General features: G+C 39.7%; 1 protein-coding gene across 3 annotated transcripts in view; it reads right to left on the reverse strand.

Annotated features, from left to right (window-relative positions):
* The window catches only part of CRACD (capping protein inhibiting regulator of actin dynamics), a 306,858-nt gene that overhangs the window by 58,056 nt on the left and 225,564 nt on the right, over positions 1-23,238 (reverse strand). For all 3 annotated transcript variants that reach the window (XM_073237567.1, XM_073237565.1, XM_073237566.1), the window contains one exon: positions 4,093-4,264. Coding sequence is in view for 2 of the 3 variants with exons in the window: in XM_073237565.1 (XP_073093666.1) it covers positions 4,093-4,264 (172 nt within the window). In the remaining variant the exon portion in view is untranslated. The remainder of the gene's footprint in view (positions 1-4,092; positions 4,265-23,238) is intronic.

Consider the following 23,238-nt stretch of genomic DNA (forward strand, 5'->3'; position numbering starts at 1 on the left):
AATTTAAGATGACACAAATAAATGGAAAGTGACTCCATGTTTATGGAATGGGAGAATCAATATTATTAAAATGTCCATATTGCCCAAAGCAATCTACAGACTCAATGCAATCCCTATCAAAATTCCAATGGCATTTTTCACAGAACTGGAGGAATTCTAAAATTTGTATGGAAACACAAAAGATATTGAGTAGCCAATGTTAACTTGAGAAAGAAGAGCAAAGCTATAGGTATCATGCACCCTGATTTCAAACTATAATACAAAGCTATAGTAATCAAACAGTACAGTATTGGCATAAAAAGAGACACATAGATCAATGGTACAGAATAGAGAGCCTTGAAATAAATACATGCATATATGGTTGATTAAGGGAAGCGCAAATAAAACCACAATGAGATATTACTTTACACCTGTCAGAATGGCTGATATTAGAAAGACAAGCAATAACAAGTATTTAAGTGTTGGTGAGGAGGTAGAGAAAAAGGAACCCTTGTGTACTGCTTCGGGGAAGGTAAATTAGTGCAACCACTATGGAAAACAGAGTGCAGATTCCTCAAAAAATTTAAAATAGAATTACCATATGATTTAGCAATCTCACTACTGGGTATTTACCCAAAGAAAATGAAAACATTAATTCAAAAAGATATATGCACTCCTATGTTTATCACAGAACTATTCACAATAGCCAAGGTATGGAAACAACCTAAGTATCTATCAATTTTAGATGAATGGATAAAGAAGATGTGGTGTTTACAGACAGACAGACACACACACACACACACACACACACACACACACAATGGAATACTACTTAGTCATAAAAAAGAATGAAATCTTACCATTTTCAACCACATGGACAGACCTTGAGGGTATTATTCTAAGTGAAGTAAGTCAGACAGAGAAAGACGAATACAATATGATTTCACTTATATGTGGACTCTGAAAAACAAAACTCATGGATACATAGAATGGATTGGTGGTTGCTAGAAAGGAGGAGCTTTGGGCGGGGTGAAAGAAATGGGTGAAGGAGTTCAAGATATACAAATTTCCAGTTATAAAACAAATACAGGGACATAATATACAGTATGGTGACAACAGTCAATAATACTGCATTGCATATTTGAAAGTTGCTAAATCTTAAAAGTTCTCTTCATGGGTGAAAAAAGCATTTCTAACTTTTTATGATGACAGATGGTAACTAGACTTATTAAGTGGCGGTCATTTCAAAGCATACACAAATATTTATTTGTTATGTTATACACCTGAAACTATATGTGTCAATTATACTTCAGCTTAAAAAGAAGAAAGAAATAGGGATAATAATGCCAATCTTAGAATGGCAAATGTTGTATGAGTTCACCTATGCAAAACACATAGCATTAATTAAGTGGTAGCTTTAATATATGCCATTGGATGGTATCTGTGAAAAAAGAGTTTGTGGTTAAAGGAATGCTGCAAATGCACCAACTACATTCCCCTTCTCAGAGATACCCAGGGCACATTAGCATAGTAAAAGCTCTGAAAGTCCTATGTAGAGGATCCCATTTAATTTGTTTTGGCCTAGAGTTCCCCAAACCTTTTGCCAAGATGACCCTCTCCCCCTTTTTAAAGTTAATACATTTTAGGAAACACATATTAGTTGTATTGTATTTAATTAATAAGGGACCTTATATTGCAGTATTAAAAACTGATCATGTTATACTGTTTTGCTTTTCCCACAGGCATGTATAATTTAAAAGAAGCAGCCTAGGAGAAATAAAGGTTACTAACCTAGAAAAACAACAGTGTGCTGTAAAAGCCCAAAGGAAATGAGAAATTTCAGGCAGAAGGAGCAGATCAATAATGAGCTATCTTTGGCTAAGGGAGACATTTGCAGAATTGCAAATTCTTGGAATTCAACAGCATGCTAAAGTTCAGCTCCTTTAAATTCACACCCAGTACAGAAATTCCCCTTCATCAGTCCCAGCCCCTGCTGGCACATAACCAGCCTCCCCATTTTAGGCAGTACAGTGATTAGGAATTTCTCTCTCACAATGGGCTGAAATGTCTCCTTGGAACCTCCACCCAAGATCGTGTTAAGAGAGTTTAGAGTTTTGTGTTTAATTAGAGCTATCTCTTTGGAGATAGTAAATAACATGCAGAGAAATTTTGTGAATCATTACACAATGTAAGGTAACATGACTGTCAACTGAGCAGTGAACTGAAAAATAAGAATAGTTGAAAATGTTTCACTTTCTCCATCTGTAAATAGGGTGCATAATTAAAAAATTCAGCTATACTGTAAGCAATGGATGTAATATTTCTTATCTGGGTGGAATTTTTTGCAATTGGGAATTTCAGAGAAAAAAGAGGATTGAAAATTTTAAATGACATCTATTTTCCCATCTTTTTAAAATTTTTTAAATATTTAAAGAGACATTTCTAAACTCTTTGCCTACAGCTTATCTTTCCAGCTTCCTTTATTATGAAAACAAGTGTCAAATAATTTAAATATAGCATATGTCTCATAAATGTAGGTTTGTCAACAAGAGTCAATAATAAGAGCATTTCTTTATTTTATAGAAATGTAGCTGATCCAATGTAGAATTTTCAAAAGCTTTGTAAAACTTAAGACCTTCAGGGAAACTCCAAGGGAGCAAATGGAAAAGAACCATCAGAGTCCAGACTCCTCTAAGAATCCAACATAATTCAAAAAAAAATTAGGGACTTGGCAAAACCATAAAAACTATGGGCTGTATTTTCATAAAATGGTCTTTCCAAAGCAGAACTTTCTAGACTCAACTTTGTTTTGCATTAAACTGCTACTTGATCACATTTTAGAATCTGTACCTCATTTTGATACTGAAAGGCAAAAGGTTCACTTTCCTATGTTACAATGGAAGAAACTAAAGTAAATCAAAATGGACTCACACTGGACAATACTCAACTACTCTAAGTTCTGACATTCCAGCAGCTGGGTGTGCTCCTTTCAGTGAAATCATTTCCTTCAGTTGAATTCAATAGTTTTCTTATACTGACAGTGGAAAACAAATACAGGCCTGAAGAGGAAGAGTCTGTCTTAGGGCTAACAGATGCTGTCGGTGAGTGCTGTAAAAAGCTTAGCATGCACTGCCTGCCTGGGGATTTCATAATCTGCTCAGCTGTAGTGTCCATTAGAACTTACTGATATACACAACAGAGGATGTTTTCATCATTGTCCTTGAAACAGCAAAAGTATTACAGATCACATTGTCTATTCTTCCCACATGTATGAGGGCAACTTATGCAGTGCCAGGCATTCATAGGAACCTAATATGAGGCTGCATAAAACCTGGTCCCTGACTTCATGGAACTGGCAGTCGAGTAAGAGACAAGCAAACCAATAATTTCCATAGGACAAGTTCTTTGTTGAACCAGGCATGTGATGCTAGGGGAAGGCAGGCAAGAGCAGACACGTGAGATTGGGTAGTGGGACCAGGCTTCTATGCTGTCACTAGCAGACCATAACCGTCTGTGACTCTGACTTCAATTCCCAGCACTCAGGTGAGAAAGGATCTCCTGACCCTGCTTTTCAGAGCTGACACTGTAATGGGCAGATTTGGTGCTTGTGTTCTAAGAGAGAGGAAGAGAGAGACAGGGAGAGGAAACAAGGAGCAGAAGTTAAAAATTCAATCCCAGACAGGTTCTGGAAGTTGCCAGAGATGGCCCAGGGTATGAAGGGTGACCAGCTTGTGCCTGACACTCAATGTCCTTGGCACGGGTGCAAATTCTAATCTATGGTCACCCTCTCTCTTTGCCAAGCACAAGGACAGGGAACACAGTCTCCTTCAATCAAAGGAGCCTTGCTGAGTGAGCCACCCCAGTGACGTGCTGCCTTCCACCACCAGTGAGGGCAGCAAAGGAAGGTGAGACCCCTGTGCTCTCCCAGAGAGGGAGGCCAGACTCCTCTGCCAGCTCTCCAGGAGACCTCTCCACACAGGATGCACCAAACACCTGATGTTTTCCACCTTCCCAGAGATGGGCTACATCTGTGATTCTGCTGCTGCCCCCTTTGGGACCCCGTTCCCTACCTGAGACCCCACCAAAGAGCTGGGAAAAAGTGTGAGTCGTTACCTTAAATTATCCTCCAGGGTCTCCTCATCTGAAAAGAAGGTCCCATTGCTGACACTCTGGAGAGAGTGATTCCTCTTCCCCACTGACGCCTCCTGGGACAATGTGGTGTCTTTCTTTTTCCTTTTGCCAAAAAACTTCTTAAAAGGCTGGAATTTGCCTCCCGTCTTCTGGTCTGTGGATTACAAGATAAACACACGCTGCAGTTTGACAGGGCTGCACCTCGGAGCCTAAGAGCAAATTACAACGGAGCTGCCTCCAGGCGAGGGAGCAGGGGCAAAGGGCGGCATCGGAGTGCCAGGAACGGCGGGGCCAGCCCCTCTCCATGCAGTCAGGCCGAGATATGCAGAGCGAGTCTTCTGCCACCCAGGCTCCCAAGAAGCACTTGAGGACAACATGAAGGGCCTCTAACCTTCAAGGCAGCTGGCACAGCACCCCCTTTGCAAGCCACATAAAGGTGGTGCCTGCTTTCTTTATCAAAGCAGACTGCCAGTGCCCTTCTCCATAGAAGAAGCTGAGAAAAGCATTAAAGTCAGACAGGTGTTTATATATATATATATATATAATCTCCTCTAGGAATCACTCTTTTAGCTTTTGTTAGATACAGATAATAACTGCTAACTCTTGGCATAAGCTTTGCCTCCAATTCCCTCCATCCCATGTATTTCCATTTTTTTTTCTTGTCTCCCTTTAAAATCTACTATGAAGAGCCCCAAAGGAGTTGCTAATGTACATATGTCCATAAATTACTTAACCTAGTCAGGACCCAGGCTCACTGCCAGCATTCACTACAGATATTTTAGGTGATACCTTTCAGTTCTTCAGATCACTCCATTTATTCCTCGGAAAAGTGTAAATCACCCCATACCCAAAGAAGTATCTTCTCTGATCTTCTTTTCCTAAGAAGCTTACACAGCCGCTTATCCAAAGGTTAGACAATCTTTTCATTTTTTTAATTACTAACCCCTTTCTGTGCACCACTGCTCTAAGAACTCTACAAATATTAACTTAGTTAATTCCTACAACAACCCGTGACGTACGTACTATTAACAGCCCCATTCTACAGTGAGGAACCCGAGGACAGTGAGATGGGACGACTGGTCTGTGTCACGGGAACCACACCTTCGAAGAGGGAGTCAGGAGCACCGAGGAAAAGGACAGACGATGCGTACGGGAAAATACCTGCATGTATACAACATGGGTACGAGCCCCAAGGGCGTATCAGAGCTGCCAGACCCCTGCTGGCCAGCCGACAGAGAGATCTGGGTATGAAAATAAGGTTAATGATGTTCAAGGGAGTCATCTCACTTCCTCAGGTGATTGTTCAATTCTGGTCTTTCTGAGGGAGAATTTAAAGTGAGGAAGAAGGGGTTTAAACGACTTAGCTCTGAGCTGTGATGACGTAAGACGGTGGAGGAGCCACCATTTGATCTATCACCATTGATCAATCACCATTTGAGGACTGTTTTTGAACCCGGCACTCTAGCACTTCATGCTGTCCACGGTATGGGCAATCACCTGGTGTAAGCACACACATATATCCTGGAAGATGTGTCAAAGTCCAAACGTCAGTGCACTTCTCGGTCAGTACTTGGAAAAGGCTGTTTCGGCAATGCTTTGATTATTATCAGGAAGATAAAATAACAGTAAAACCTACCTGAACTATCCATCTTATCATGAGAAAGAGACAGTCTAAGTCCTAAAACACCAGTCTTTGTTCAGAGGAGGAGTCAGAACACAGAAGCTGTGTTCCAAAGTCAGTGCTTGGTCACATATGGTATAAAAAATAACTTCTCTCTTCCTCATTTCCCACATTACTAATATGTTTCCTATCAGAAATACCTTTAGATTTTAAATAAAACTTAAAACTCTATTTTTATGATAACTGTATTATTGACTGTGACAAGTAATTAATTCTCTAGGATTAACTTTATGAAGACTCAGTAATTACACTTAGGCCTACCCTAATAAGCAACATTAATAGGAAATGAAATTTTACAAACCAGAGAAGGAGTTTATACCCTTATTTACTTGATTCCCCAATTTTATTCTCAAATGGTGATATAACATCTTTCACATTAAAAAAAGCAAGTACTTAAATTTCATGAAATATTTGCAACACCATAACAACCATTATATATGAAAACCTCAGCATGTGTCTATAAATATTAATTAAATAAATCATTTTATGATCAATTTATGATTTGGGGGCTGCACTAGCAGTCTGTCTCCACAGAATCACCTGAATTAACAGCATGGTCATCACTAGCAGCTATTTTCTTGATAAATAATACCAATTGTTACTGTGAATACTTTTGTACAGATGGGGCTAAAAGATCAAAGCAATTCCAATACTGTAGTATAACAGAGCACTTCTGCAGTGCTAACATGAAATATTCCAAAATCCAACTGCCGTATAGAAGGAGTGTAGTTTAGTAAGGCATTCTCTAACATTAGAGTATTTAAGATGGCATTTTATAATTTTACAACACAAATTTACTTTTATTGGGTGGTTGCGGCAGTGGGGAGAAGAGGGGAGGGCAAATGAAGAAATGGTTTTTCTAGTAAATTTGTTTTTTTTACTGGCTACAGCTCCACTTAGGGGTTAAATGTGTGGGCCCCAGAGACAAGAGTACTTGGCCTTAATCCTGGTCCCATCTTTTAGTAGCTATGAAACATCTGCTTACCAGCCTCTCTGGGAGTTTACCATTTTAAGCTGTAGGACTGAATTTATAGGAGAAAAGGCAGTGGGTGCCACATTTTCTTAATATTTCAACATTTTTCTGTTGTATTTTTTCACATGAAAGAACCTGTGTATGCATATACACTACTTCAGGGATCACAGTAATTTTCATTCTTTAAGTTCTGAACTGAATTAATTAATTTTTATCAACTAATAATTACTTTAGGGTATTTTTTTTTATTTAAAAAGTGCTCATTATCTATTATTTCATGGATATAATTACGTACCATTTCATGGCTACATTATCATAATTGCTAGTTTATATAAAAGATTCTAAAAATTTAAAAAAATCACTGGGCAAGTGAAGCAAATCTGAGTCATTTTCCATGTGTCATAAGGATGTAATTCTTATATTTGCATTTCTAAACCTAAAATAATAAAAGCATATAATTTCTCTGCATTAGATTTATGGTGTGCTTCCAAATGAGAAACAATTTTCTATCATAGTTCATTTTAAGCATCCTAAATGACTTAGTCTGGGGTTTCTCAGAATGTGCTCTATGAGTTGGTATCAAGTTCTTAATTCAAAGATCAGTAGTACATTTGAGAATCCAGGTAAAATAATGTTAATTTGCTTCTTTACTATGGGACCTTTCAGAGTCTTTATAGTATGTTGGTATCATTATTGTTCTTTGAAAGAGCAGTCCTCCCAGAACTTATCTGGCCATGGATACTTGACTTTCTGGACAGCCGTCATGACTAGTGTTCTCTGAACATACTCTGGGAAACACTTGCTTTTTCCTTATTTCTTTCAAATATCTTTTAGTTCCTATAGATACCATGTATTTCATACACACACTCCCCTAAACTTGGAGTACACTGCTCAGTAAACATGACTGAGCTGACCCAAACATTTCAGTTAAATAAACCTAATGTTTTAGGTCAAAATCTGATGCCAAATATGCACATAAATAGCATATATTAGAACACAGTACACAGCAACTGTCTGAATTCTATGATTTTACTAACCTAAGAGGAATTTCACAATGTTTTTTTAGCTCTGGGGCATCAGAATACTTCAAGAAACTGTTCAGTTTAAAAAGATTACTAGAAGGACACTGTAATGAAAAAGTAGTGGGTAGTTACCACATTTTTACTGGACCCCATAATCCCAGTACATTTCAGTTAAACTAAGAGGTTGGCAACACGTCAGACAGGCTGTGCTCTCCAGGGCCATGACAAGAATGAGGACTGGGATCCTACTTCCAGAGAGGACGGGATCAGAACTGTGGCAGGCTGCCAAGTTACATGAGAGAAGAAGGAATAGTTTTCTCCTTTCTGGGGAAGCATGGAGGAATATATTTGCTGCTGTACAGATTCAGAAATGAGGAGACAGGATAAAAAGTACTTCTTTAGAAGAGGGCGGGGGTCCCTGGAACAAATGGCAAGAGGCCCAGGATGCTAGTGACTGTGGCTTTCACAAGTCAGGGTCACAGGCAGAGAATGTGGTGACCAGCCCGTATCAGGGAATGCCAGGTCCTGGACACCTGGGTGGACAGGCTATGGCATGTAGATCTCAAAGGCAAGCCTATAGTTTAGGTTTGTTTCCTCATCCGGCAATGTCATTTTTTTCTCTTTTCAACATGATGAAATCCTACTAATTCTTCAGGACTTATGCCCTTGACACTTTTCCCAAGTTCAGCGATAATTTGAGCTTTGGCTTCTGTGCACTTTGCTTATACTTCTACTGTGCCATGTGTTACATGCTGAACAGTGTCCCCCCAAAATTCATATGCTGAATCCTAACCTCCAAGTACCTTGGAATGTGACTTTATTTGGAGACAGGGCTTAAAGAGGTTAAGGTAAAATGAGGTCATCAGGGGGCCCTAATCCAGTATGACCGTTGTCATTATAAGGAGAGCCTGGGACCCAGACACAGAGGGAGGACCACATAGAGATGCAGGGAGAAGATGGCCACCTACAAACCAAGGAAAGAGGCCTCAGAAGAAACCAACACCAGTGACACTTTGATCTTGGACCTCTAGCGTCCAGAATCATGAGAAAAAAAATTGTGTTGTTTAAGCCATCCAATGTGTGGTACTTTGCTATGCAGTACCAGCAAACTAATATACTGCATTATAGTTGTGTGATATTAAAGCAATCATTTTGGATCTGCTGTTTTGTTTCTCTCTGCCTTCATACCTTTACACACATTCTTCTTCTACCTGGAATGTCTTTCTCCCTTTGCCTAAAGAATGCCTAACTATTCCCCAAAACACATTCCAGGTGTGCTGTTCCCAGGAAAGCTGTCCTTGAACACTCCAGCCAGAAAGAAGGACTCCTCTTTTCTCCATTTGTGCATGTAAAAACACCTATTACAATACCTCAAAGTGTAACACAGCTCCTAGACTGCAAAATTCATGGGTACAGGGACGATGCCTTATTTATTCTTCATCTACATCAACCACCATGATCCCTGACACAAAGCAGACACTCAATAATACAGATCTCCCATTCCCTATCTCCTTGGGGCCAGATGTTTCAGAAATCAAAAAATTTTCAGATTGTATAAAGGCATATACCATAAGGGATCTCCTGTATTCCAGAAATACTCTTCCTTACTTCCACTGTGGACTGGCAGACCGATTTTTCCCTTGATAATCAGGACCAAAAACTCTGACCAGAACAGTAACCCCCTTCTTTGCCTGCTGTTTGAGAGCATGGAAGTGGCCCAATGCAATAAATCTGTATCATTAGGTAGGCAGCTGATCACCCCAGGGAACAGCACCCCAAAAACTCAGTATTGACCTCTGTTGGCATTGGTGATTGGAAGTGAATGCTGCTGAACTGCCACCATGGCCATTCTGTTCATAGGCCCATTGACAAGAGGTTGGGGAAAGAGGCTGACAGGTATCCACAGAATGAGTCATCCTATACTTGATTATTAAAATCTTCCTGAGGTCATCCTTTGGTGAGCATTCATATGGGACATAAATATCTTGAAATCCTTTGCCCATTCAGAGGTCTATCCACATACCTCTTTCCCCAGACCTCTTAAAATGAATAATCAAGTGCTCTGGCTCAAGTTCTGCCTGCTGGGAGGATTCCCTTCACCATTGTCTTTCAGGGCTATCCCAGAATGGGGCTAAAGCATTATAACTTGAGTGGTGCCTGAATTTTGGGCAAAACTAGGCCTGGGTTTTCCCCTCCGCAGTCCACCAGTCTTAGGGAACTCCCCCTGAGGCCACAGCTGCAGGCTGGGAGAAAGAAGCAGGAGCAGGGACCGTGGGTATTTGGGTCACTTCTTCATTAACTTACTTGTGCCTTAAAGGTCTGCTTGAACCTGATCTCATATATACCACTTCCTTTTGATAACACTGTACTGTTGTGCACGCCCAGCTTTATGGCTTGGTGGGTCAGACAACACCCAGTTCACCAAGGGCAGCTCAGGTCACATGGCAACTTGGTGGCCCATGGTTAAGCATTCAGATTCTACTAACACCCACTAACAAGCCAAAAGCTATTTCTCAAAAGGTGAGTAGTTATCTGGAAAAGATGGCAGAGTTTTGCTTCAAACTCCTAAGGCTGTGTGCTGTAATTCACACACAGGGGCTGCCAAAGGCTCCAAACAGCCTCCCTGTCTGTCAGGGAACCTCCAAGCATCGCTGGGACTCCTGGAGCATGGAGCCCCAAATGGCAGAGCACTTTGCACGGCAACCTGGATCTGCACAACCTTCTCTTGTTCTGGACACTCGAAATCAAAAGTTTTTTTGTTACTCGGTAAATGGGAGTAGCACACCCAAGAGGAACAGGCTGCCTTCAACATTCAAAGAGGCCTACTAGGCACTGTGCCTCCTTTGGTGGTAGAAGGGGCCAGATGTAACAACATATTCTTCATGTTAGTAGGGATATCACATTATGCCCAAGTTCACTAGATTCCTACAAATTTTGCTAATGTGAAAGGCCCCGAATTTCAGTGGGATTTATTTCCCATTCTCTGGCACGAAAATGTCTTACCAACATGTCTAGAATAATTGCTACCTCTTACTCACCAGGTCCATCATGTTTGCAAGTTGTAGCCTCTGTAATATTATGTGTCCCTGATTTCCTTAAAAAATAAGATGATTTTTAGATTGTTTATAGTTCATAATATGTGATCAAAACTGAAAGTTTCTGTGATGACTGCCCTTGTACTGTTCACCATGTAAGAACTTATTCACTACGTAAGAACTTGTTCACCATGTAAGAACTTGTTCGTTATGCTTCAGAAGATTGGAGACTGACGAGAATTAGGCTTGGGGTGGATTAATGATTGTACATTGAGCATTGAGTCCCCTATATAGAATTTTATTATTGTTAACAACCATTTGATCAATAAATATGAGATGCCCTCTCAAAAAAAATAAAAATAAAAATAAAAAAGATGATTTTTATAAGTCAGTATCTCAGCTTGTCTTAACCTTGACCTGTTAACAATTTCAAGGTCTCTGTCTTTTCACTGGTACCTTAATTAAATTGAGAGCTCAATGGTACTAACGTACCAGAAATGAGTTCTGAACAATGTAATGTTTATTGAGGATTGTTGAGTAGAGGGCATTCATTCAGTAGTATGTGTGGCTGAAACTAGTTTGACTGTAAGTGAGTTAAACAGTTGGAGAGCTGAAAATCATGAGAAAAATTGTAGTAATTATTAGTAAAATACTGAGACTTAACTCAGTAAAGGTTAGTTAAATAATTATTTACAGACTTCAGAATAACTGCACTAGTAATTTTTTTTAAACTAGAGGCAGGTGCAATCCTTAGTTCCCACTGGATAAAAGATGAGTTTAGGATCTAATTCTCAAACCATGGCTAAGTCCATAAAAATTCTTAAAGATGAAAGACAGGAATTACTTATTCTACTATGTGAGCATCAGTTTTTAATAAGCTGGGCAGGAATTCTCAATGCAGTCAGTGGGAAGTGGACCAAGTTCAAAGTTATACTAGTGCCTTAGACCCATCAGGCAATTTGCTTGCTTTGTAGTGTGTAGATGACCTATGAAATACAGACCCAAGTGGCAGCAGAATGAAACTGCTAGTGTTCCAATGGTCTAGGAAAAGAATAAGAACCCACAGGGTCCTCTTTGCTTACCTATCAGTAGAACTACACTGATATTTCTGAGAACAGAAAAAAAATATTGCTTTAAAAGATCTTTGAATGAAATTCTACAATCTTGTCTCAATATTCCAGATTGTGTCCAATAGCTCTGTTAGGCTATTCTTACATGATCTGAACTCCATTCTCCTGCACTGACACTAAGCTTATTTCTTTTGGCTCCTATTCTGTTCTCCTTGGACAGCACTATTCAGGGAATGAAGTGGTCCTTTAAGAATCACTGTCCTCCCACCAGATTTCTCATTCACAGACAAAATCTTGGACAATAGCTCAGACAGATAATAGATTCACTTTGAAAGGAAAGGAGCGACACACAACAGCAATTCACCGGAGAGTTCCGCTTTATTAGGGAAAGGTGCTGGGTTATATAGGATGGGGCATAGGGTGATTGTGGTGTTACTTCTACAGGGCTGGTGGCTGTTGGCTAGGTGCTGGGATTGGGAGGGGGGCGAGAGGTGATTGGGCTTCAGGTGGCGCCGGCAGGAACCGAGGACCCCGAAAAGAAGCCGGAAGTTCGCCATCTTACTGGTGGGGACCCTTCATTCCCCCCTTTCTCCTCTATGGGTTTGTGGACGTTGCTTTCTCTCTGACTGCTTCCTGCTGAACAGGGGCAGAGAAGGGAGTGAGGGTTTGAGGATTGGGAGGAAAGGGTTGATAGGACTCCCCACAGTAAGGATGAGTAGATGTGGACTTCTTCAGGTTGGAAATCAATGAAGGTTACCTGGTTCGATACCGGGTTTCGGCACCAATGAAAGGAAAGGAGCGACACACAACAGCAATTCACCGGAGAGTTCGGCTTTATTAGGGAAAGGTGCTGGGTTATATAGGATGGGGCATAGGGTGATTGTGGTGTTACTTCTACGGGGCTGGTGGCTGTTGGCTAGGTGCTGGGATTGGGAGGGGGGCGAGAGGTGATTGGGCTTCAGGTGGCGCCGGCGGGAACCGAGGACCCCGAAAAGAAGCCGGCAGTTCGCCATCTTACTGGTGGGGACCCTTCACACTTTGGCACTGTCCTACTCCAGGAAGACAAAAAAGACACAACCACTACCTGTTCTGTAGAAATTTTCCATTAACTCATGTGCCAGATACTGATGGAATAAATGACAGTCCAATTCTGAGATTGTAAGGGTCAATGATTTAGATTTCCACCAATATCCTGAATGTTTTACCACTTTGACTAGTAACCACTGGGGTTTGTATGATGTGGGAGTCGAGGGAAGAAAGCAAAGCTGTCCCTTTTCCTTTCATGGTTGGGAATCATTCTTGTGAGGTAACCCGGCTCCTGCGGCTACAGGTATCTTAGAAATGCAAATGTTTGGCACACAACTCACTGTCTAAAGCCTTCAGATAGAGTCACAGGAGCCCCACAACTAAGATCAGGAAACCTCACAAAGGTCACTTCTGAACCACAAAAATTATGTCTCAAATTTTGTCACCTAAATGCAGCCCCTCTGGACAAATATTCCTGCTTTTTTGTTTGTTTGAGCATCACTGAGTCCACCGGTGGCTGAAACAATGATGTTTTTGTTTACTATTTAACAAAGAGAAATGCTCTTCCCCTCAAGAGGTCATATGAATATGGAGAAACAATCCCTACAGTCTTGAAGATCTGGGTTTATTTAGTCACCTCTCCATTTTCTAGCTTCTTGGGGCTTCAGTTTCCACATTTGTAAAATGAAGCGATTAAACTACATACTAAGATCCCTCCCAATTTTAAAATTCTAGAACTGTTTCTTTAAAAAGTTAGGCAAGTTTAGACAACATTCTGGCTCATAAAACTTGTAACATTTTTCATAGATTATCTATTAATTATATTCATTAAGCTTTCCCCAACCCTAGTTTGTCTTCAACTTTTACTGGTTTTTACTACCATCATACTTATTTAGCAAAATTAAGAACATTCAGGGCTTGAGAGAGGCAATAACGTAGTGGGAAATTGGTAGAAGAAAGCCAAGTTACTCCATCTCTTTGTGTCAGGATACAGTCTTTGTTCCTAGGAATGACAATGCCTGCAGAGAAGGAACAGTGTCACATCCTTAGAATCTCAGTCCCCAATCCTCATCACCCTGCTGCCATCCTAGTCTGACTCAGTGATGTTTTCTAAGAAAATAGTTAATGTGTGAGCCTCAAATCTGGGCAAAATATGCCTTCAGACATACTTCTAAGATACTGGGGAATTACATCAGCCAATCAGGGTTCCTTCTAAGTCCTGAAAGGCAAAGCCAGATGGGTCCTGGACAGGCTTAGATCTATAAACCAGCGATATAAGTGGAGACATTTTAGTCACTGGCCAATTCTGCCCCAGTATGTGCAGACTTTCCTAGCCCTGTGCTTGCCTGTTTGCTACTCTTGGTGACTTGTACATTCCCTAACTAGACTCTTACTCCATGTAATAATCCTACAACTATATGCTATCTACTAGACTCAGTAGTAGATATTATTGGAATATCTATTGGAAAGTGTTATTATTTTGTCCAGCACAGGTCAGCACTACCTCTGCAAGAGCCCTGGTTCCATCAAGAGCATCCAGTGCAGACCTGGGACTACAACTAACAAATATTTACTGCAGTGCAGTCCTACTGTGTACAAAGCACAGAGCTAGCACTGGCCTATCACAGGAATTCATGAGTTCCTGATGCCAGCTAATACTCTAGGAGGAGAGTAATTTGTTTTACAAAATTCACAGTTACCAAGATTCTGGCATCCTAAGAGAAAAAACTGGAGTCTTGCTAGGGGAAAACCTGTGGTAACAGCTGAAGGGGCTCTCCCTACTGGAGGGTCCAAAGGGCTTTAGTAGATGGTGGTGATGTGGTGTATGTGCATATTAGGAGTGAGCTGGAAGAGGATGTGAAATCTTCCCTCTAGGGCATATGAAACCTGGGGAGGCTTGGACTAAGGGGAATCCTAAGGCCATTGTCCTCCAAATAGTCGTGATGGCCCATGTAGTGGACCTTGCAATCAATTTAGTGAGCCATAATTAAAAGTCCTTTAAAACTAAGTAGAAAAGAAAAGGGGAAAGTAGAATACAAAACAGGGTAAATACTATTTCATGAAACTTGTTTCTGGTTTATATATGTGTGTGTATACACAAATTCCATGCACATATGTTCTGATATAAAACAAGTTTCTTGTTCTAAATCAAGTCAAAAGTATTTGAGAAATGCTAATCAAGAAAAATTAGCACACTTCCCAGAAAGTCAGGCATTTAGATGCAAGAGTCAATGACTGTTTGTTGACAGGACCACCGTATATGCGGCTGTCACTCTGGCTAAATGAAGAGGAGAAGGCACTGCATGCAAAAACAAGCTGAGAGATGCCAGAGCCATTATTAAATCAACTGACACTGCCAAAGCAGAGTTGATGTTCACACACTGAAATCTCTACTTTGGCTTTGATCATTTTGCTTCTCAAGTACTGAAAACCCTAGCTCAGAGTTGAACAAAATCTTCCACTTCTTAATTAAAGAAGGAAGAAAGCTTGATTAACCTTGAGCCTTTGTGCCTGCTGGGCTTGGTTTGGGGCATGATTTAAAACTCGTAACTTGGGGTCTAACTTTTAAAGAAGTATTATGCTCTAGCTTTTGTATACACTTTACCTTATATAGAAAACTTCATGCAGGAAATCAAATCTGCACACATCAGTTTCATTTCCACATGCCTTTACTTGATATTTCTCACATGCCTTTCACATACAATTTCAAGGAGGTGGGAGTGATAATGAAGCCACTAGTTGATTTCTGTATTACACTAGAGAAGCTAAGTTAGCCAAACAAAGTTAGATGCCAAGTGAAGAAGCCAGATCTCTAAATTCTGAGCCTCATCTCCAGCCATACAGCCGGGCAGGCACTCCACTCAGAAGACAGACTGTTGCAGAATACTCTATTCCTCTCTATCAGTTTTTCAGGGATTCCTTTCCTAGACCAATATCCAAGGTATTGACAAAGCACCAGGGTATCAGGCAGAAACTAAAGGAGCCATTCTGGAAACATTAAATACAGGTACTGTATTATGCTCCTTCACATATCACGTGGGAAATTTCAGACCTTATTACTGACCTCCAGAACTGCACATGATGAAGACACGAGTGGAGTCAAGGAGTCTTCAGACACATTCATTAATGATAAATTCCCAGTGGTTACAGAGGACACTTCAAGATATTTCAAAATGTTTGTAATTAAATGAAGTCAAAAGAGGAGGGAACAAATGTTATTTATTTCCATAAATAATAATACTAGTAAATTTTATTAAACTTTTGCTATGTACCAAACTTAAACTTTGGCATGTAATATCTCACAACCACTCCAGAAGTTATCATTTCCCATGTTTTATGGTCAGGAAATTGAGGCTCAGAGAGATGAAATGATTTGCCCAGTGTTATACAGCTAATAAGTGGCAGTGCTGAGATTCAAACCAAGTCTGCCTAATTCCAAATGCCAAGGCTGCAATCATCTGCTGCATTCCCAGAGTGTGCCTTGGGTGAACTCCTTTACTGAGAGCTTACTCTATGCAATGCGTATGAGCTCTGGAGTCAGACACTGGGCTTGACTCTTGATTTACTTACTAGCTATGAGACTTTGGGCAAGTTTGTAATTCTTAGGTTTCTGTTCTTTTGTCTGTAACCTAGGGCTAATAATAATATACAACTTACTGACTTGCAAGGATTAAATTAAATACTGCATATAAAGCATTTAGCAGAATGTCCAGCATATAGTAAGTACTCAAAAACATTAACTATTATGGTGATAGCTGGTATTAAGAAAATTCATCAAACTGATGAATGGGTCGGTATGTCTTGACCTTTATGTGTCATTTCTCAGTTATTATGATAAAGAGAAAAGCAATGAGGAAGAGGAGAAGAGCAAGAAATATGGAAGCAAAATGCAAGAAAGAGATGAAAAAAGTGTTAGGAAGTACATGATGAGAAAGAAAGTCAAAGAGCTTTAGATATTTTTCAGACTAATTCAGATTAACTCAAAAGTTATCAACAAGGTTTCTTTATCTTGTTTCACTCCAAACCCAGATCATACTACATCTCACTGGAACATGGCAGCAGTCTAGATAGTGAGAAAACAATGTTAACCTTCTTTCAATTTGCCTACAATTCTAAACAAACACATAGACAAGTAATCCCTGTAATAGATCAGATACACAGACAGTAACAGACACATATACAATTTAAAATGAGAGTTCAAAGAACCATGAGATGAGGCATTCTCCTTTTTTTCTAGGAGGGCCAGAAACCCACCTATATCCTAATCATGGCACTGATCTCCACAGGTATGCTACGAGGCTCTGGGGTAAAGCACAGACACACTGCAAGAGGAACCCTCCTCCCCGCCACATGGTCCACGAGGGCTTTGTGGAGATGGAGGCTTTAGCAGACTGAATGACAACTGGCAAGGTAGGTACCTGGTATTTTAGTGAAATTTAGGGCCTCTAAATCCTGCATGGAACCTTGACTGTGTCTTAATTTTTAGAAATCCACACTTATGATGTTCTCTCTCCAGCAGACTGTGCGCTCCATGTAGGCAGCATCCTCTGCTTCCTTACAGCCCTTCTGTGGCCCACCTAACTGAGGTGGGAGCAAAGGGCCACTAAATAAATATTTCCTCACTGAGTTGTAGTTAGAACTCACTGCAAGGAAGCAAATTAATTACAAAAGTTTAAAACATGGGGTCTTTCATGTATGAGCAACATTTAGGTCCCTCAAATGTGCATTTTTCCTAGTAAAATGCCAGCTCTGACTCAGGATGAGTTATAAATGAGAAATGTTCTCCAATAACTTCCATGAAAGCAGTTCTCTGAAAACAGATTGCACCGTGCCATCCTCCACAATGCTCCTGACTTTTCAGTGGGAAACAAATCATGCCGCTGGTCTGCCTGTATGAGGATGATAAACTGAGTATTCTCTAATGGGACCGCACAGCCCAGCCATTTGAAAAGATTAATTCCATATTTTGGTACTGCTGTGATGTTTTATTCTTTCACTTGTTTATTCAGAGGGGCTGTACCATATAGAATTATCTCCAGCCTTGCAGAATCCTCTCTTCCTTTTTTTTATTTTGATAAAATACTGTGGAACGCTGCAGGTAGGAAGAATCCCATGCAAAATCTTCTCCCAAGCTTCACAATAGAACTCTCTAGTGAATTTTCCTCTCCCAGTTATTAATTGGAAGGCTTCCAACTATGGAGAGAGAGGAAAGGAGTTGAGATCACTCACGTAACTCTGAAAGCCAAAATGGGCTTTTCTTTAGATTCCCAAGTTATGGTCAGTGGCCACTCAACAACTGCCAGATCACACAGCTGTAAAAGAGGCGGAAATATTATCAATTACTTATGACAGAAATAAATCTAGGTGGGAAAAGGCTATCAGAAGAACAGTGCTTTCATATAGGATGGATCTAGCAAGAGGAACTTGAGAGCTTCCAAAGATACTGGCTACAGCTGGGCCCTGACTCAGCTTATAAGGCAGAAAGAGAGGACATAGTTTGCAATAGGGTCTCATGCCACAGTGGTTTTTAGCCCTATTTTTTCCACAAGCCCCGTGGCAGATGATGGTCATAGAGCACAAAGCTTGGATTATGTATAACTCCCTTGTTGCACCGATAATGCATCCCTTTCTCTCACTTTCAACAAGCTTATTATTATAATGCAAGTAAGTGGGAATGGTTTACAGAAGGCTAACTGAATGCACCCTAACCTTTTGAGAACTTAGGTACCTTATTAATATAATAACAAGAGTGTTTGGGGAAACACCACTGTAGAAAATTGCTGTCACAGAGGCATGGAGCTGGAAGCCATACTCTGAAGTCATTTAAGGATGACACACTGGTTGTTATTTTTACCTCCATTTCCTAATTTCAGAGGGCAAGTCCAGGGCTTTTCTTCACATTCCACACACTTACCTTCTGGGCTGAGTGAAACCTAAAGTTTCCCAAACAAACATATGATATCCTTCCATCTGGTAAATTCTCTCGGTCAGAGACACTGCAGTACAGGAGGCTGCATGTCCCAGGAAGGCATTCGGTGTTTAACGATAAAACTCCCACAGCATGAGTCGGGGTAGGTGCGGCTACTGCTGGGTTGGCTTTTGACACAGTTCTAACTCCAGTCGGGAGAAAGCAGCCAGGTGAGTATTTATCTCAGGATTCTGCCCCTGACAGTTGCTCTGAGAAATACTGTGTGAAATAGCGTAACTGATTTCCATGCAGTTTCTTGCTTTCTTCCCTGATCCTGAAGTCACCTCTCTGTCAACTAATTTCATTGACATTCACTGCCCACACATGGCCCCAGGTGAAGATAAGTACTCTCTTCATTAAACGATACCAATGGAAAGTAAGGAAGAAGAGAGGGAAGAAACTGGATATTTTAGTTCCATTCAGCATTTTCTAGTTTTCAGAAGATAGAAGAGAGGCATCTCAAGAAAGTTTCACTTCCCCTATATCCAACAAAATAAAGATGTATGGAGAACTACGCTGCAGACGTCTGGCTGGGTGCTCATGCCAGCAGGTTGTAGCTGGCTGTCAGAGCCTATGTACCTGCAGGTCTTGGCCAAGGTCTCCTGCCCATCCTCCCCTGCATCATTTATCTACCTGGGCAAATGCTTCTGGGCAGAACAGGCTGAGGCATCCCACAAGGAACACATCATGGCCTACATTTTGCCTCACTCTTATTTAAAAGAGATTAATTAGATGTATGCTAGGAAAATAAAATTTGTCTATATACCAATGACCATAAATGCAAATTATTCACTACTTCAGCCAAACATTGGAAGTTTGATTTTAACTTCACTTCTATGAAGAGCAATAAGAGAGTGAGTTTTTGGAGAGATTATAGGTAGCAAGGGACCAGCAGGTATTCTGCTCTTGAATCTGATTTCAGGCAACACTTCAGCCCAGCCCAAGCAGTGACTCATCTTCTGCTGCCAGTGTCACAACAGGAGATGGATTTGCTGTAGTAGAGCAAACACTGCAACACTCTTTAGAAGAGAAGCTCTGCTCGAGCAGTTCTGAAACACTGATTCAGCTCGAGCAGTTCTGAAACACTGATTCAAGTCAGTGCAACAAACGGAAAATTACTATCACCATTTTACATAAAAGAGAGATGACCAAAACACAAATTGAGAGTACCAAAACTTTATTTAGTTCAGAAAATGAGCAGACATTTCTACATTTGTTTGGTTTTGGGTGTTGCTTAATTTTGTTTTTTGGCACATAATGAAATGTTGTATTACAGGAATTTGACTTGGGAAGACTTGGGGGGAATCTGAGATTATGCATTACAGGCATTCTAAAGAAGTTATGAAACTGACAGCAACTACATACCAATGATAATCGGTAAAGTATGTATTCATACTTTCGCTCATTCAACTAGTTATGATTGATTATCCACTATGAAAAAGATAGTAAGATACAGCATTGGGATAGGGTATTGGAGGCCCACTTCTGGGCCAGGTGTGAACCCTTTAGTTGTTGGACTTTGGGATGGGGATGTGTAAATGCGGTAATGTGTAAAACTGAATGGGTTAGGACAGCTAGGGTATGGGGAAGGGCAGCATCTGGGGTTTGAGAGAAGTGACCATTTGCCAGACCTCAAACTCCGTATGTCTAAACCCATCATTACAACCTAACATGTAATATCTTATGATTACTTTAGGAAATGGCATTATATGCTATTAAGGTACTCATGACAGAAATCTGCAAATTATTTTCAGGCCTATAACATCATTGCTAGCATATGAACCACCTTCCTAATTTTGGAGAACCACCAAAATTGTGATGAATTTTGACGGGAGCCAGAGTGACTCTGTCTTCCTCACTCTCTGCCTCTTCCTTCAAAACCTTCTCAAGTTTTCATAAATATCAAATATAAGATAGCCCGAACTTCAAGCACTCCTCCATATAATGTTTAAGGAATATTGTTGAAATATATTCAAATGTGTTCTTAAAATATTACATTAACTTAGTTATATGTAAGTATTCAATTAAGTAATACATTAATCTGGAAATACTGTATTATTCAACTCTGACAATCAATCACATGTAATTTGTTTTTGATAATTTCTTTGATAATTTTCTGTTTTATGTTCTCACTCTTCCTGAAACCTGTATTAGTAATATGTTGGACCTCCTGGAATATTTTCCATTTTTAAAATTTTTTTCTCACCATTACCCATCCTTTTGTTTTTTAATTTTACTTTCTGAGAAATTTCTGTAACTTCATTCTTCCAAGTCTTACTGAACTATCTGCTTCTTAAATGATTAACTTCCAAGAGTTCTTCCTTATTCTCTACATAGCATACCACTTTTTTTGTTTTTTAAGTGGGGCAGTATCTTTTTCTTACCTCTCTGAGGATTTAACAAGTTTTATTTAAAGTTTTCTTCTCCCTACATTGCTTCTGATTCCTTTGACTTTACTTCTTCCGTTTCTTCACTCTGGCTTCTGCCTTTCCTACCATATTTTTTTTTTCTCAAATGTTTTAATCAAAGGTCTAGTGATTCTTAGTTGTCTATCATATTTAATAATAAAGCACTAAAGAGCTGTTTGAAGCTAGCATATGATATGAACAGGTAGGCTTCACTATAGAGTACTTGGACAAAAAGCCAAGCTGGACAGGCTAAGTTGCTACAATAAAGACGTCCGAAAATATAATGGCTTAAACAAGTTAGAGGAGTTTATTTTTCTTTCTCTTTTAACATTCCATAGCTGATGGGTGTGGTGGACAAGCTGCTGCTACTCTTTCTATTCTTTCTATTTTGCTGCTCCACGTACCCCGTGTCTGTATGGCTAAGGCTGCCTCCCAGCACCACGTCCAAATCCTACCATTGAAGGGAATAAAAAAGGAGAGGACATACAAGGTTCTTTAAGACAGTGAAGTATAAGCTGATTATACTGCTTATGAGAATTCAGTTACTTCAATATATTAAAATGTATTGAAGTACATTACATTAAAATGACCATTCACCATGAACAAGTGCAATTTATTCCAGGGATTCAAAGATGGTTCAGTATCTGCAAATAAGTTAACATGACACACCACATTAACAAAATGAAGGATAAAAATCACATGATCATCTCAATAGAGGGAGAAAAAGCATCTAACAAAATCCAACATCCGTTCATGGCAAATCTCTCAACAAAGTGAGTATAGAGGAAACATACCCCAACGTAATAAAGGCCACATGTGACCTGAAAGCTTTTCTTCAAAGATCAGGAACAAAACAAGGATGTCCACTTTCACCACTTTTATTCAACACAGTATTGGAAGACCTAGATACAGAAATCAGCCAAGAAAAAAAAAGGCATCCCAATTGGTAAGGAAGAAATAGAATTGTCACTGTTTGCAGATGACATGATACTTTATGTAGACCACCCTAAAGACTCCATCCTAAAAACTATTAGAAAGAATATATGAATTCAGTAAAGTTGCAGGATACAAATCAATATAAAGAAAACTGTTATTTTTCTATATACTAATAATGAACTGGCAGAAAGAAATTAAGATGGTGATCTCAATTACATCTAAAAGAATAAAATACCTAGGAATAAATATACCGAAGGAGGTGAAAGACTTGTACTCTGAAAACCATAATACACTGATGAGAGAAATTGAAGATGATTAAATAAATAGAAAGATATAATATGCTCATGGATTAGAAGAATTAATATTGTTAAAATGTTCATACTACACAAAACAATCTACAGTTTCAACACATCCCTATCAAAATACCAATTTTTCACAGAACTAGAACAAATAATCCTAAAATTTTTATGGAACCACAAAAGACCCCAAATAGCCAAAGCAATCTAAGAACAAAGCTGGAAGTTATCACAACCCCAGATTTCAAACTGTACTACAAAACTATGGAAATCAAGATGGTACGGTACTGGCACAATAAGAGACACACAGATCAATGGAACAGAACAGAGAGCACAGAAATATACCCATGCTTATATGGTCAATTAATCAGTAACAACGGTGGCAAGAATATACAATGGGGAAGAGTCAATCTCTTCAATAAATGGAGTTGGAAAAACTAGATGCAAAAGAATGAAACAGAGTCACTGTCTTACACCAGATACAAAAATAAACTTGAAATGGTTTAAAGACTAAAATATAAGACCTGAAATCATAAAACTTCCAGGAAAAAATATAGACAAACTCTTGGACATTAGTGTTAGCAATATATATTTTTTTAATTTGTCTTCCCAGGTAACGGCAACGAAAGCGAAAATAAACAAGTAGGACTACATCAAACTAAAAAGCTTTTTCATTGCAAAGGAATCATCAACAAAATGAAAAGACAACCTAC

The sequence above is a fragment of the Manis javanica genome, chromosome 5, assembly GCF_040802235.1.
Source record: "Manis javanica isolate MJ-LG chromosome 5, MJ_LKY, whole genome shotgun sequence".
NCBI classification, from domain to species: Eukaryota; Metazoa; Chordata; class Mammalia; order Pholidota; family Manidae; genus Manis; species Manis javanica.